General features: G+C 52.3%; 7 protein-coding genes across 7 annotated transcripts; 3 read left to right on the top strand and 4 right to left on the bottom strand.

Moving 5' to 3' along the window:
- Positions 1–24: 24 nt before the first annotated feature.
- On the bottom strand, positions 25–1,080 carry N7539_002556 (Fe-S cluster assembly protein dre2; the record flags this gene model as incomplete). The annotated part of the gene is made up of 2 exons (XM_056932159.1): positions 25–335; positions 450–1,080. The coding sequence occupies 2 exons, from the start codon at positions 1,078–1,080 to the stop codon at positions 25–27; spliced, it is 942 nt and encodes a 313-aa protein (XP_056792118.1).
- A 1,343-nt stretch (positions 1,081–2,423) lies between these two features.
- N7539_002555 (rRNA-processing protein UTP11) lies at positions 2,424–3,414 on the bottom strand (the record flags this gene model as incomplete). Its single annotated transcript, XM_056932158.1, has 2 exons — positions 2,424–3,230; positions 3,319–3,414. 2 exons carry the CDS (start codon positions 3,412–3,414, stop codon positions 2,424–2,426), a joined length of 903 nt encoding a protein of 300 aa, XP_056792117.1.
- Positions 3,415–3,932: 518 nt separating this feature from the next.
- On the top strand, positions 3,933–4,538 carry N7539_002554 (uncharacterized protein; the record flags this gene model as incomplete). The annotated part of the gene is made up of 2 exons (XM_056932157.1): positions 3,933–4,092; positions 4,255–4,538. The coding sequence occupies 2 exons, from the start codon at positions 3,933–3,935 to the stop codon at positions 4,536–4,538; spliced, it is 444 nt and encodes a 147-aa protein (XP_056792116.1).
- Positions 4,539–5,243: 705 nt separating this feature from the next.
- N7539_002553 (putative transcription initiation factor TFIID, 31kD subunit) lies at positions 5,244–6,170 on the bottom strand (the record flags this gene model as incomplete). Its single annotated transcript, XM_056932156.1, has 1 exon — positions 5,244–6,170. One exon carries the CDS (start codon positions 6,168–6,170, stop codon positions 5,244–5,246), a length of 927 nt encoding a protein of 308 aa, XP_056792115.1.
- Positions 6,171–7,287: 1,117 nt separating this feature from the next.
- On the top strand, positions 7,288–7,918 carry N7539_002552 (uncharacterized protein; the record flags this gene model as incomplete). The annotated part of the gene is made up of 2 exons (XM_056932155.1): positions 7,288–7,607; positions 7,684–7,918. The coding sequence occupies 2 exons, from the start codon at positions 7,288–7,290 to the stop codon at positions 7,916–7,918; spliced, it is 555 nt and encodes a 184-aa protein (XP_056792114.1).
- Positions 7,919–8,520: 602 nt separating this feature from the next.
- On the bottom strand, positions 8,521–9,346 carry N7539_002551 (superoxide dismutase; the record flags this gene model as incomplete). Its single annotated transcript, XM_056932154.1, has 3 exons — positions 8,521–8,628; positions 8,719–9,198; positions 9,299–9,346. 3 exons carry the CDS (start codon positions 9,344–9,346, stop codon positions 8,521–8,523), a joined length of 636 nt encoding a protein of 211 aa, XP_056792113.1.
- A 1,485-nt stretch (positions 9,347–10,831) lies between these two features.
- Positions 10,832–11,881, top strand: N7539_002550 (oxidoreductase, short-chain dehydrogenase/reductase family; the record flags this gene model as incomplete). The annotated part of the gene is made up of 3 exons (XM_056932153.1): positions 10,832–10,947; positions 11,045–11,359; positions 11,467–11,881. 3 exons carry the CDS (start codon positions 10,832–10,834, stop codon positions 11,879–11,881), a joined length of 846 nt encoding a protein of 281 aa, XP_056792112.1.
- Positions 11,882–12,071: the final 190 nt, after the last annotated feature.

Here is a 12,071-nt window from a genome sequence, read left to right as displayed (position 1 = left end):
GGAATGAAATGTTTGAACGCGGCATTACAATTGGGCGACATCGTTCAAAATTTGCACTTCCTGCCCGGGCTTGAAAGCCGGTAGACCGAGATAAGGGCAGCCTGCACAGCGGAACGCATCGCCCAAAGCACAGCTACCGCAAGAACCGGTCTGTTTGCCTTGGACAGTAAAGTCTAATTCGGCCAGATCGTCCGATTGCAACTTGAGAACGTTCAACTGTTTGTCGGCGTTGGCTCGACGCTCGCGATCTTCGGCTTCGAGACGGTCGGCAAGACCGCAGGTGCAGTCCTTGCAGGCGCGTCGCCTCCGGCCAGTCTTGGGTTGACACTCGGGGGCTAGAAATTGTGGAAAAGCAAGCAGTCAGTTGGAGGCTTGCTTGGAACTGCAAGGGGGGAAAGGTTACAGCAGATCCCTTCATGCGGGTAGCTCGAAAAGAAGGGATCACTTACGGGGCACGATTGGTCGGGTGAAATCCTCTTCGTCAAGGAGATCATCCTCGTTGATCAATTCGTCATCTTGCTCCGCGCGGTCAGTCTTGGGAGCTACGGGTTCAGCAGCCGCAAATCCACCCAGAATGCCCATTGAACCAGGCGACTTCTTCTTGCGACCGCCCAACTTCAAGGGCACCGCCGAGGCTTGCTCAAAGTTTGGCTTTTCGAACCCAGTCTCATTCTGCACCAACCCGGCCATGATGGCCTCCATCGAGTCCGCCGCCGTCAAGGGCTTGTCTTGCGTCTGCAACTTTGCGCCAGGCTTCATGGCCGGTACAAGAGCGGTGTACACATCTCGAGTCAGCAATTGCAGAGCCTCGGAGCGTCGGGAGCCGTCGGTGTCCGTGAGAATGTGAACATGTGAGTATATGTTGGGAGAAAGTTTGACGATGCCGGCAGAGAGGCGGTCTAGCATCTGCAGATCGGTGGATTGGCGATCAAAGGTAGTGAACAGGGCGTGCAGCTTTTCCTCGTGGGCCGCGATGGAGGGGGGAGCGAGCAGCAGAGTGCGCGGGGCATCGAGGGGTTGCGATGGAGCGTCCATGGCGAAATCGTCGTTGGTATCGATGGTCACCATTGAGGGCGCCATCGTGAAGTGTAGGTTCGAATCTTTATTTGATTGAGCGATTGTTTAGGAGCCGCTGATGTTAAAGTCTATGATTTGGGCAGAGATTGTCTTGCTTGAGCGGAAGCGAGAGAAGAAACGTCAAGAGTTGCAGTGAGGGGTGGCGATATTTGACTGATAGACTGATAATCGAAAATCAGGTGAACGGGGCTGATTAGCCGGGTCCGTGCAGCCGGGCGGGATCCACTCCGACTCAAAAGACTGCGGGTTAGTCAGCAATCATTATCAATCAACGCCCGTGAGTCAAGTTGAACACTCCCGTCACATGATGTTCCGCGGAGTTTACGAAACGCATTACTTATTCAAGCATCTTCACTGGATATGCTCGATGTGGTAAGAAAAGTGAATACCAGGAGAGCTTTATTTTATATCCATGAAATGCGCTGTTTGAGCTTCGAGGGTGTGGCTTAGATTGTCGAAATTGTCCATGAGTTGATGCACTAGGGTTGTCATCAGTAGAAGAGCCAAGCATCTCCAAGGCTCAACATGCTAACCCTGTGCTAGCCATATCTTTGCTTTCGACCACCTGAATGACAGTCAGATATCATCGAAAGCACCACGCAATGACAACGAGATATGAAGTCTCTGATAAGCTCCTCCTAATGTCTCTTGGTATACCGCTCTAAACGCGGAACGCGTAAGACTTATTCTTGCCCAGACATCTTCATGAGCCAGTCTCAGCTCTCCATCATGAACCTGTTAGTATGTCGAAATGTCGGAAAAGCCGGCGTATTATACTTTGTAGAGACAACCGATTTATTGAGACACAAGCTTACCTTAGGAGTGGTGATGGGTAGGGGCGTTGACAGGGACCCATGATCCTCTACGTTCAAATGAGGGTAGGAAAATCTGCATGAATCGGCAAAGCGAGATGAATAGATCATTAGACAGTCTTGCTTGCGAGCGAATAGAGCAAATGGTAGGAGTTTTTTAAGAGTCTCGATGAACTCCTTTTCATGCCCGTCTTCTAGACTTCCGCAATCCACCTAACGCTTGGGTAGCAAATTCTACCCATAGTAACTCCTATGCCATTGGGAGTAGAGTACAGCTGTTGGTTCGGAACGTCGAAGATAGATGCCTCTAAGTGATGGACGGAAAACAGAACATAACTCGAGGTAGCGTTTCTAGGAAATCAAATATTTCTGTGGTATGCTGTGCGCCTGAACTCCCCGTCTATGCTGGTATCGGTAGAAGATGTGGATGGTAAAGTGAAGGAAAAAGACATGGGGAAGACGAGAGAGACGAGCCGCCTCTTTGACGAGCGTCTCGCCTGAAAACACAAAACGAACAACCGTGATCCGATGAGGTCAGCGCTTGCGCTCACGAACTTTCCACTTCAGACCATGCTTGTTGGTGCCTCCAACAGACCGATCCATCTTGCCCCGTTGCAATTCGACTTCCTGTTCGGCCTTTTGAATCTCGGCGTATTGTCTGCGTAAAGCCGCCAGCTTATTCTCACGAGCTTCCGGGACTCGCTTGCGGATCTTGCGAGCACGGCGGGCCTCGCGCAGCGCTTCTTTCTCAGCGGCTAGTTGCTTGGCCGATTTTCGTGATGCGGTAGACTCGGGCTGGTCTGGTTCTGAGTCCTCGTCCATCGAATCCGAGTCTTCCCCTTCGTGTTGATGCACCAGACTTTGTTGAACTCCCTTGTCGTCTGCGAAAAGAACTTTGCGGGGCTTGGGAGCCACAGGAGCGCCGAAGTCGAGCTCGTCCATCTCGTCAAATCCGTCAAAGTCGGCCAGATCATCAACATCGCCAGCGTTACCATCCTGGTCGTTCTTTTTAGATTTGACACCGAGAGCCTTGTTCATTCCTTCTTGCAACTGGACATCGTGCTCGAGACGCTCGATCTGTCGACGTATCCGCTCTCCCACAGTCCGCAGATAATTCTGATCCTGAGTCTTCAGCAACTTGATCGCGTCGTGGCTGAGACCGTGAGCAGCCGCGGAATCTCGAGAGACACCAACGCCCCGTCCATGCTTTCCCTGTTGAGCGTTCTTCTTGCCGACCATACCAAAGTAGAATTCTTCGGGGTTGCGATCCTTGGCCTTTTCTTGCAGGCGCTTCAACTTGGCTTTTTTCTCATTGTAGTCTTTTGCGCGAAGCGAGTAATCCTGATTCAGTGGTATGATTATTTAGTGACATTTCTCCATTTGCTGCGTTCGGCCGAATACCGGTATACGGATTCTGGGAATCTCTAACCTTGTGTTTCTCGAGAATACCCCACTTCTCACGACCCTCGAGCTGGCCACGCTCACGGTGTTGCCGCCGCTGGACGGCATTGCGCATGGACGACATGCTGAGTGGTTTGAGGTGCGGACGATTCAAGAAGACGCGGACAAAGTTGTGGTAATCAGTCGAATGCGCGGAGACTGGAATGAAGAAGGAAATTCGCCTCAGCAGCGGAAACTTGGCGAAACACAATCCTGTCACCTTAATCAAGTGGTGCAGAGCAGATGGGGAAGGTTGTACGATGCGGAAGGTTTTTTTTTTTCTGCTTCCCGCCTCTGCTGCTCTCCGCCCGAACTTTGGATCCTCGCGCTCCGCATGGTCAGGTCCTCACCACCAGGACCTCCCCTCTCAGCTTCTAAATACTCGCAGAAGCAGCAATTACCTTGAAATCTCCAGCTTTAATTCTGCCGGCCCTTGAGATAAAAGGATTTTCTGCTCCATCTATTCACCCTATTCTGATCCGCAGCGACTCCCTCCCATCTGGGATCAAGCTCCATCGCACTACACTGCTGCACACGCTCCGACGATCCCGTTTTCCTCTCCGCGACCTTCGATCCTCACGATCGAGCCAACGTTCGCCTCCAATGGCTTCAAGTTCAGACTCCGCAGATACTACCACGACAATCCCTATAACAAAGAAATACAACTTCCGAAACCCATTGCCTCTCTCCGCCTCTCAAGAGCAGGAAGTAAAGCAGTTATACCACAAGCGTGTACGTGCTCGCTGTGCGCCAGAAATCAAAGGTACGTTGAGTGACCACCTACCGCGCTGAGGCTATCTGTGAGCTTTGAATCTGGGTTGCAGAGCGATTCAATCTCTTCGTCCGAGAGGCATCTGCGCCGCCTGGGGTTCTCGAACCAAGCATCCAAGTTGTCCCTGACCTGGCTAACCTGTCTCTAATCTAGCCTTTGCCGAGTGTGCTGTGAATCGAACCGTCACTGCAACATGGGTGTGTCGACAGCAGCGACTCGCGATGAATGCGTGCATGCTCACACATGCAAATAACCCAGAGGAAGAGGATCGGGCGCGAGAAGAGTGGTTCGCGACCTACGAGGAACGACGCCGAGCGAAAGAGGAAGAATTGAAACGGGTGGAGAAACGACGGGCAGAGGTAATCACAATGATGCGACAGGACGAGGAGCGCAGGAGACAAGAGAAGCAGCAGCAGCAACAGGGAGGGGGAAAATGATGCTCTACGGAGTAGACTGTTGTTTTTCCAAACATTCGCTTTTCTCCTCTTGAAAGACATGTCCTGCACGTTACCTGCTGGGGGATTCGGTGTGTTCCGGCTTGATTCGCCAGAGACTTGCGATTATCATGGTATACCGGGGGTTGAGGGTCTGAGATGGGTTTGCAGTATGTGGGTTCCTGACGGTCCGAAAACCCTGCAGGATTGCAGTGGTTTTACTTGCTTACATTATGCTCGATCATCCTCGATGCGATCTCTGCATGCGCGATCAAGCCGAGATTGGTATTGCAATGCTCTCTTCTCAAGGCGCACAAAAGGATTGTCTGGCGTTTCAAGGGGGCATAGTACTTGGCTTCTTTATGCGGGTTCTGTTGATACTCATTTGAGTCTGTACTATATAACACAATGTAGCATGTCTCTTGACCAAGAACGTAACTCTCCAAGATCGCACTCTTTCATGTCAGTGTGAAGCCATGCTTTTCTGAAACCAATGCATATCCTGCCGGTCGTGGGAACCAGGTCAGTGTAGCATCCAAGACGCACTCGCAGCGGTTGAAACCCCAAATGCCCAAACGCCACTTAACACCATCCAAATCCTGGCGCCCATATGGATGGAAGAAGAAACGCCCACAAAGGACACCGAAAATATGCCAAAGCCCTGTGTTTTTGCAACGATGGGAGTGATCCTCTACGATACCCTGGTCTTTAGGCATCACCCATCTTTTGATCTTCGTCTGCTTCGCCCGCCTCACCCATGGCGGTATCTTCGCCAAAGATGTCTTCCATCTTCCCATCGCCCTCGTCCTCATCGCCACCTTCTTCCTCGGCACCCTCGCCAGTCTTCGCCGCTTCCGATCCCTTGGCCTGTTGCTGCGGCGCATCAGGTAACCCCTCTTCCTCTTGCTCCTCCCCTTCACTGTCCCATTCATCCTTCATCGTCCACCCCGTCCCGGTCAGACAGAATCGTTCAGGCGGCAATCGCATACCGGCCATCATGATGCTTTGATTGGCGTTCGCCGCCGGTGCATTCCCATTCACACTCGCCGCCGGGTCAAATCCTCTCGATACACCGGGGAGCGCAATGCGATTCCGTTCCGAGGCCACATCCATGAGAAACTCCTTCGGGAGGCCAGTCTGGAACTGATAGTGTAATCGCGACGCAATGGCGAGTCTGAGCGCGGGCAGTGAGACGCCATTCGTCTCAGCGGACGGGGCACCCTTGCTAGTCCCCGTCGTGTCGGGCACTGCGGCGGCGTAACCTTCTGTAGCGAGGTGTACCGCGTCCTGCAGCACATTGGACGTGTACCGATAGGCAAAGTCGAGCAGTTGCAGGGGAACACGGTCTTGATACGCGGTCACGCCGAGAGATGCGAGGAGCATGTGCACGAGACGGACATCGCGTGGGCGTCGTGACTTGCCGCTGTCTTGGAGCGATGTGCCAGGGACATGAGAAGATGGCGCAGTGGAGGTGGTCGGTGCGGTAGCCGAGGTAGGCGCTGCTGGTTGTGAGTTTGTAGTGGTAGTGGTTGCTGCGGCGGAGCCTGAGATGCCGTTCGTCGTGGGCGCCTCGGCGGGAGGTGTGAGAGGTTGTGTGGCGGGCGCGGAGCCTTGTGTCGGGTGAGGCGATGCCATTGACAATGGCTTGTTGTCAGAGGTGGATGAGACTTGGGGGCCGTGGGCGACCACGTAGCCGGGTTCTGCCCGGTTGGCTATTTAAAGGATGTCGCGCGACGGAATGGGAGAATTCAATTTCAATGAGGGGAGGGGGGCGGGAGAGAACGGTGCGATCGCAGGCTCGAGGAAATATTTCGGCCAGAATATGAAGACGGTCGCTGAGAATCTGACGTGAACCCTGGTCCTGCGACGGAGAACAGACGGCGTCGCGTGGTGGTTGTGAGGGTGAAGGTTTATATGGCGTCGAGCGCGCTGGTGAGGATCAAGTGAGGGCCCAACAAGTACGAGTGAGCTCCGAGATGAGGCTAGCCGCATTGGGACGTGTCAGTGTACTTTGTATGAGATGAGGCGAGAGGGCTTGGAGATTGGAGATTCTCGAACAAGCACGTGAATAGTCTTTTTGATCTTGGTAGATGCTAGCATTGGGATCGAAATGGCTTGCTTCGAACGATCATTTCATGGGCTGTGTTCCAGTAGTACGATGACTACGACAGAGCGATCCTTTACCTCGATTCCCTCGACTCTCGGTGTCAACTGGTCCCGTGGAGGAGGTGTATCTCCACTGGAAACCAGGACCCACAGTGCGCACATTTGAGCAGATCATCGATGGATATACCACGTCCATGCCGGGGCCACGATTGGCAATTGGGGATGTGGCCGCATATTTGCTCGTATTTGCTCGTCGGAGGAACTTGGCCGCTGGACACTTGGCACTGGTCTGGGACCTTGGGAGAAAAGGGTTCGGAGTCAGAAGTGCCGTGGTGAGGACGGAGGAGATGAGTAGGTAGGTAGAGATTGGATGTGGTGGTTCTCCGACGTACGTCCGCAGTTTGATGCCCCATGTATAACCGGGTTCCTTTCTGTTATTGAAAGATATATGAACGTTTCCAACTCGTACTACCGAATCCTTTGATTCCTCTTCTTCTCTTATTTTTTTCCTTTTGGTGCGTTGAGAGGCCATGCCCGTCAACGGTGAATGACTCTGTCATAGTCCTAGGCACCACTCCTTCATCTCTACCTTATAGAACTCGACCACACTATCCAAATACCTCCATCGCTCTCTTGATTTCATAAAATGTGTGGGGAATCGTCCCCTCGACCAGCCAGCGGCGGCACCATCGCCGTTCTCTTCCCTCCGCAAGACATCACATCCTCAGTCAAAGATAGTCCAGATAGTCCCGAGAGATGTCTCTCCTCGTCCCCCGAATCCATAGCCTCGACGACGTCGTGCTCCTCCCTTCCAACGAAGATGTCGTCTTACTCCCTATTCTTTCGAGACTCGGACCACTGCCATCCAGACGGTCAAAGCCAGACGACAAGGGTCATCTTTCACTTTTCCGACTGTGACACATATCAAGCCCTTTGTGGAGAGCGTGAGGTGCAGATGCGAATAGAGTGAGTGTCAGCACCCTTGACTGGAGTCGAGCTCTTTTGATGGTAGGACAGTACTCAGGGACTGATCTTGGTCTAGAACACATGGGGATCTGTCCTCGAGCACGCAGGGATTGACTCCCTTGCATGTTTTCCGTCTGAAGTTATCACATTCTTTGAGGAAGAGAGCGAGCAAAGGCAGGGCAGAAGTAGAGGTACATCTGGCTGAGAAATTGGACTTGAATGTCTCGACTCGGGGTGTGGTTGGGCGACAGGTCAGTCTCTGTGATGCAGACGGTGTGCTGTTGGGAACTGGCATCATTGGATATAATTGAGTTCTCCCCTTTTTTATTTGCACTCCTCTAGGCTCCATGAGACTACACGTCTTATCTTGCGGGGCAATTGGAAGCCCATCCATTCGTTAGACAGAAAAGAGCTTGAACCCGGTTCATTCAAGGACTTGCTGGGTTACAGCTAAGATACATGGTAAAAACCTACACGAGCAGCCTGGAGAGTAGTCGTAGTAGTCGTAGTAGTAGTAGTAGTAGTAGTAGTAGTAGTAGTAGTAGTAGTAGTAGTAGTAGTAGTAGTAGTAGTAGTAGTAGTAGTAGTAGTAGTAGTAGTAGTAGTAGTAGTAGTAGTAGTAGTAGTAGTAGTAGTAGTAGTAGTAGTAGTAGTAGTAGTAGTAGTAGTAGTAGTAGTAGTAGTAGTAGTAGTAGTAGTAGTAGTAGTAGTAGTAGTAGTAGTAGTAGTAGTAGTAGTAGTAGTAGTAGTAGTAGTAGTAGTAGTAGTAGTAGTAGTAGTAGTAGTAGTAGTAGTAGTAGTAGTAGTAGTAGTAGTAGTAGTAGTAGTAGTAGTAGTGTGATCACTCCGAATGACATCGCGGCGTGAGCTCGAGTACCGGGCTCAGTGGGTTGAACAGTCCGTAGCTCTGGGATCACAGCTTGAGCAGGTTCTCCACTCCGGACGTGTATCGCTTCTCAGCTTCCGCCCAGTTGAGGATCTTCCAGATGCCCTCGACATAGCCGGCCTTGTTGTTAAGGTACTGTCACCAAAGGTTAGTATTCCGGAATGGCAGATCCCACCTCACAGAAAACACAGAGAATCGGAATCATCTTGGACTGCCAACTCTCACCTGAAGATAATAAGCGTGCTCCCACATATCCACCCCGAAGATGGGGACATCCGTCTTGGCCACCGGATCCTGATCTTTGGTCGTCACAATCTCCAACTGGCCCCGTGGCCCCTCTTTGCTCACCAACCATCCCCATCCACTGCCCTGCAGACCCAGCAATTCGGCACTAAAGGCCTTGACAAACCCTTCGTGAGATCCCCAGCGAGCCGCGATAGCGTCTCGCAGAGACGGGGCCACCTTGGTCCGATCATTCTCGGGAGTGCCGGCGGGGGTGAGGTTCTTCCAGAAGAGGGAGTGATTGATGTGTCCACCGCCGTTGAACTTGATCTTTTGCTGGAGACTGATCAGCGTGCGGACGTCGTTGGCCTGGGTGGCGGTGACTTGGGCAGCAAGGGCGGCGTTGAGGTTGTTGACGTAGGTCTGGTGGTGTTTCTGATGGTGTAGTTCCATGATCTGCTTGGAGATGACGGGCTCGAGGGCCTAGAGGGGGGTGAGCAAGAGCAGCGAGGATGAGTCTTCTGACTCGATGATCATTTCACATTCAGCTTCCGGACTGGAGAGGGAGGATCATCCAACTCACCTCATACGCATATGGAAGAGGAGGCAGGGAATGGGTCTGGATAGCCATGGTGGATGGATGCTTGCACACTTGCACTCCACAACCGGCTGTAGTGGAGGACCGTGAATGATTCAAATCGACCCTGAAATCCGCCAGAACGCAAAGGTCAATGCCGCCGAGCTGAAATGGGGGATGGAGGGAAAGAACCTGGAGAGCAAGAAAGACGGTCACCGGGGTCCTCTTCCACTCCTTTAGGGTTTCACCTGATCAGATGGCAGTGGTGTCGGTCCCGTTGTGCCATGTTTGCGTCACCTTTCGTTTGATTTTTCCCCCACGGCATTACGCTCATCCAGACTCTCCTGACTCGAGACTGTCATGACTCCGGTACCACAATGACCAACCCAGCCCGTTCTCAAGAAAGGATTCGGAGTTGACATCCACAGGGCGCAGGTAGAGGACCAGCTTCGTGGGGACTCCATCACCGTTCTTGGAGGGCCAACGGCTATATTGGCGAACATTTGAGCAAATAACCAGGACTCTCTCCACGAATCGGGAAAGGCTGATATCCAGTCGGGGAGAATACGATAGACCGTCAGTACGGTCATCCGCCCTGCATGAGTAAGAGAGATGATGATCACGTCTGGAGGGCATTGCATCTGATGCGCTCGTCCACCCGACGACTCCATCGAGTCCAAGCGAGGCATCTCCCGTTGGGGAGGCACCCCAGTGGGCAAGGATCAAGAAAGTCGAGTACCGAGTGCAGCCAGTCTGATACACATGGCTGTGAATATATTGACCAAGATCTCTGGGGTATCATGATCAATGCTAGAATCATGACCATTCCTACTGACCATGCTAGATAACTATAGTATGAAAGTACTAAGTTAGTACTACTCAATAGATTAGTAGTCGTAGTCGTAGTACCACTACCACTACTACTATTACTCCTCCTCCTCCTCCTCCTCCTCCTACTACTACTACTAAGCTCGATTGATGCCTTGAGATAAAGGCCAACAATGACACCAAGTCAGAGAGAAAGATGGACCCCCCAACGCGAGGCATTTCGAACCTCGATGGTAACTGCTGCCTGACCTTTGATCTCAGATTGAGTTGATTGACTATACCCAACCTTGAAGTCTCGTCCAAAACATCCTTTTTTCCCCTGCTGAGGACGTGAATCGATCTCACAGAATCACAGTCCGTATATCAATGACAGAAGATACATAAGGTAAAAAGACTGCAGCTGTACCTTTTTCCAGCTTCGATCTCAAAACTTCATCCACGAGACAAGGAATTCCCCAACAATGACCACCGGCACAGATGCAGCGCTCGAGCTCCACCGGACGTGGAGATTGCGGGGATTTCGGCTCTCAAGTTAAGCCTCGGCCGCTCGGAGACTCGGAGTAGTCTCTGGATGAGTGCTGGCCGTGCTGGACTTCGCCTAAATGGCGCCACGCCTCCAACAAAGCTGGGGACTTACACGATCCATTTGTTTCCAGTCTTGCTGTCTCTTGTTTTACACCCATTGTTTCCCCCGATCGTATACCATTCACCATGTCGGCCGCCGATCAAGTTCGTTTGTCCAACTTCTCGACCATCTTCTCCCTCGAGGGCAAGGTTGCCGTGGTCACTGGTGGCTCGCGCGGTCTAGGTCTGCACGCGGCTTCAGGGTGAGTGATTAGTCCCTGTGTGTGTGTGTGTGTGTGTGTGTGTGTGTCTTTCATATCTGCCCGCCGTCCGAGACTGATCGAGTCTCTCCCATCACAGTTTACTACAAGCCGGCTGCTCCAAAGTCTACATCACCTCTCGCAAGAAGAACGCCTGCGACGAGGCCGTCGCCGCGCTCAATGCCCTCCCCAACAAGCGACCGGGTGCCCAGGCTATTTCCGTCCCAGCCGATAGCTCTCGCGTGGAAGAAATCGAACGTCTGGCCGCAGAGATCTCCAAGACAACCGACCACGTCGACATCCTCTTTGCCAATGCGGGCGCCACATGGGGTGAGAAATTCGATACCCACCCGGACAAGATGTTCTCCAAGGTGATGGACCTGAACGTCAAGAGTGTGTTTTATACCATTCAAAAGTGAGTGCATCTTTCCCGAGAAGCAGGTCTTTATGTGATTCGAATGGGGCTCGGATCATGTTCTCGAGGGACCAAGCATCGGCTTGTTCTGACCCGTTCAAATACAGGCTTGCTCCCTTGCTTCAGGCCAAAGCTACACTCGAGGATCCCTCGCGCGTCATCATCACTGCCTCGGTCGCCGGGATCGGGATCGGCTCCGTCGGCGAAAATGCCACCCCCAGTTACTCCGCCTCCAAGGCTGCCGCGATTCATCTCGCCAAGAACTTGGCTGTCGAGTTGGGACCTCGTCACATCTTGACGAATGCCATCGCACCGGGCTTCTATCCTTCCAAGATGGCCAGCGGACTGATCAATGCCAAGGGAGGCATGAAGCAGATGGAAGAGTATTCTCCCAATGGCCGTCTGGGCCGTCCCGAGGATATTGCAGGGCTGGTCGTGTTCTTGGGATCGCGGGCTGCAAGCCATCTCAACGGGGCGGTCATTGCGACTGATGGAGGTGCTGTGCTCAAGGGACGATTGTAGATTCGTTTTTCGTCAGAGAGGATATGTAAATAGCTGATTTCCACATCGAACATGTCAAAGGCTCATTTCAAGAAAATCAGTCAGTAGGTTTGATTGACAACTGCATGTCAGTCTACTAAGGCAAAGTCGCACCCAGCAAATATTTACTATATAGAATGTACTGTCAGAGGCATCGAGATCGCGTAGCCTA

This window comes from Penicillium diatomitis (assembly GCF_028827545.1).
Source record: "Penicillium diatomitis strain IBT 30728 chromosome Unknown utg000003l_segment0_segment0, whole genome shotgun sequence".
NCBI classification, from domain to species: Eukaryota; Fungi; Ascomycota; class Eurotiomycetes; order Eurotiales; family Aspergillaceae; genus Penicillium; species Penicillium diatomitis.
The sequence above is the reverse complement of the archived record's forward strand: the minus strand, read 5'-3'. Positions and strand labels throughout refer to the sequence as shown.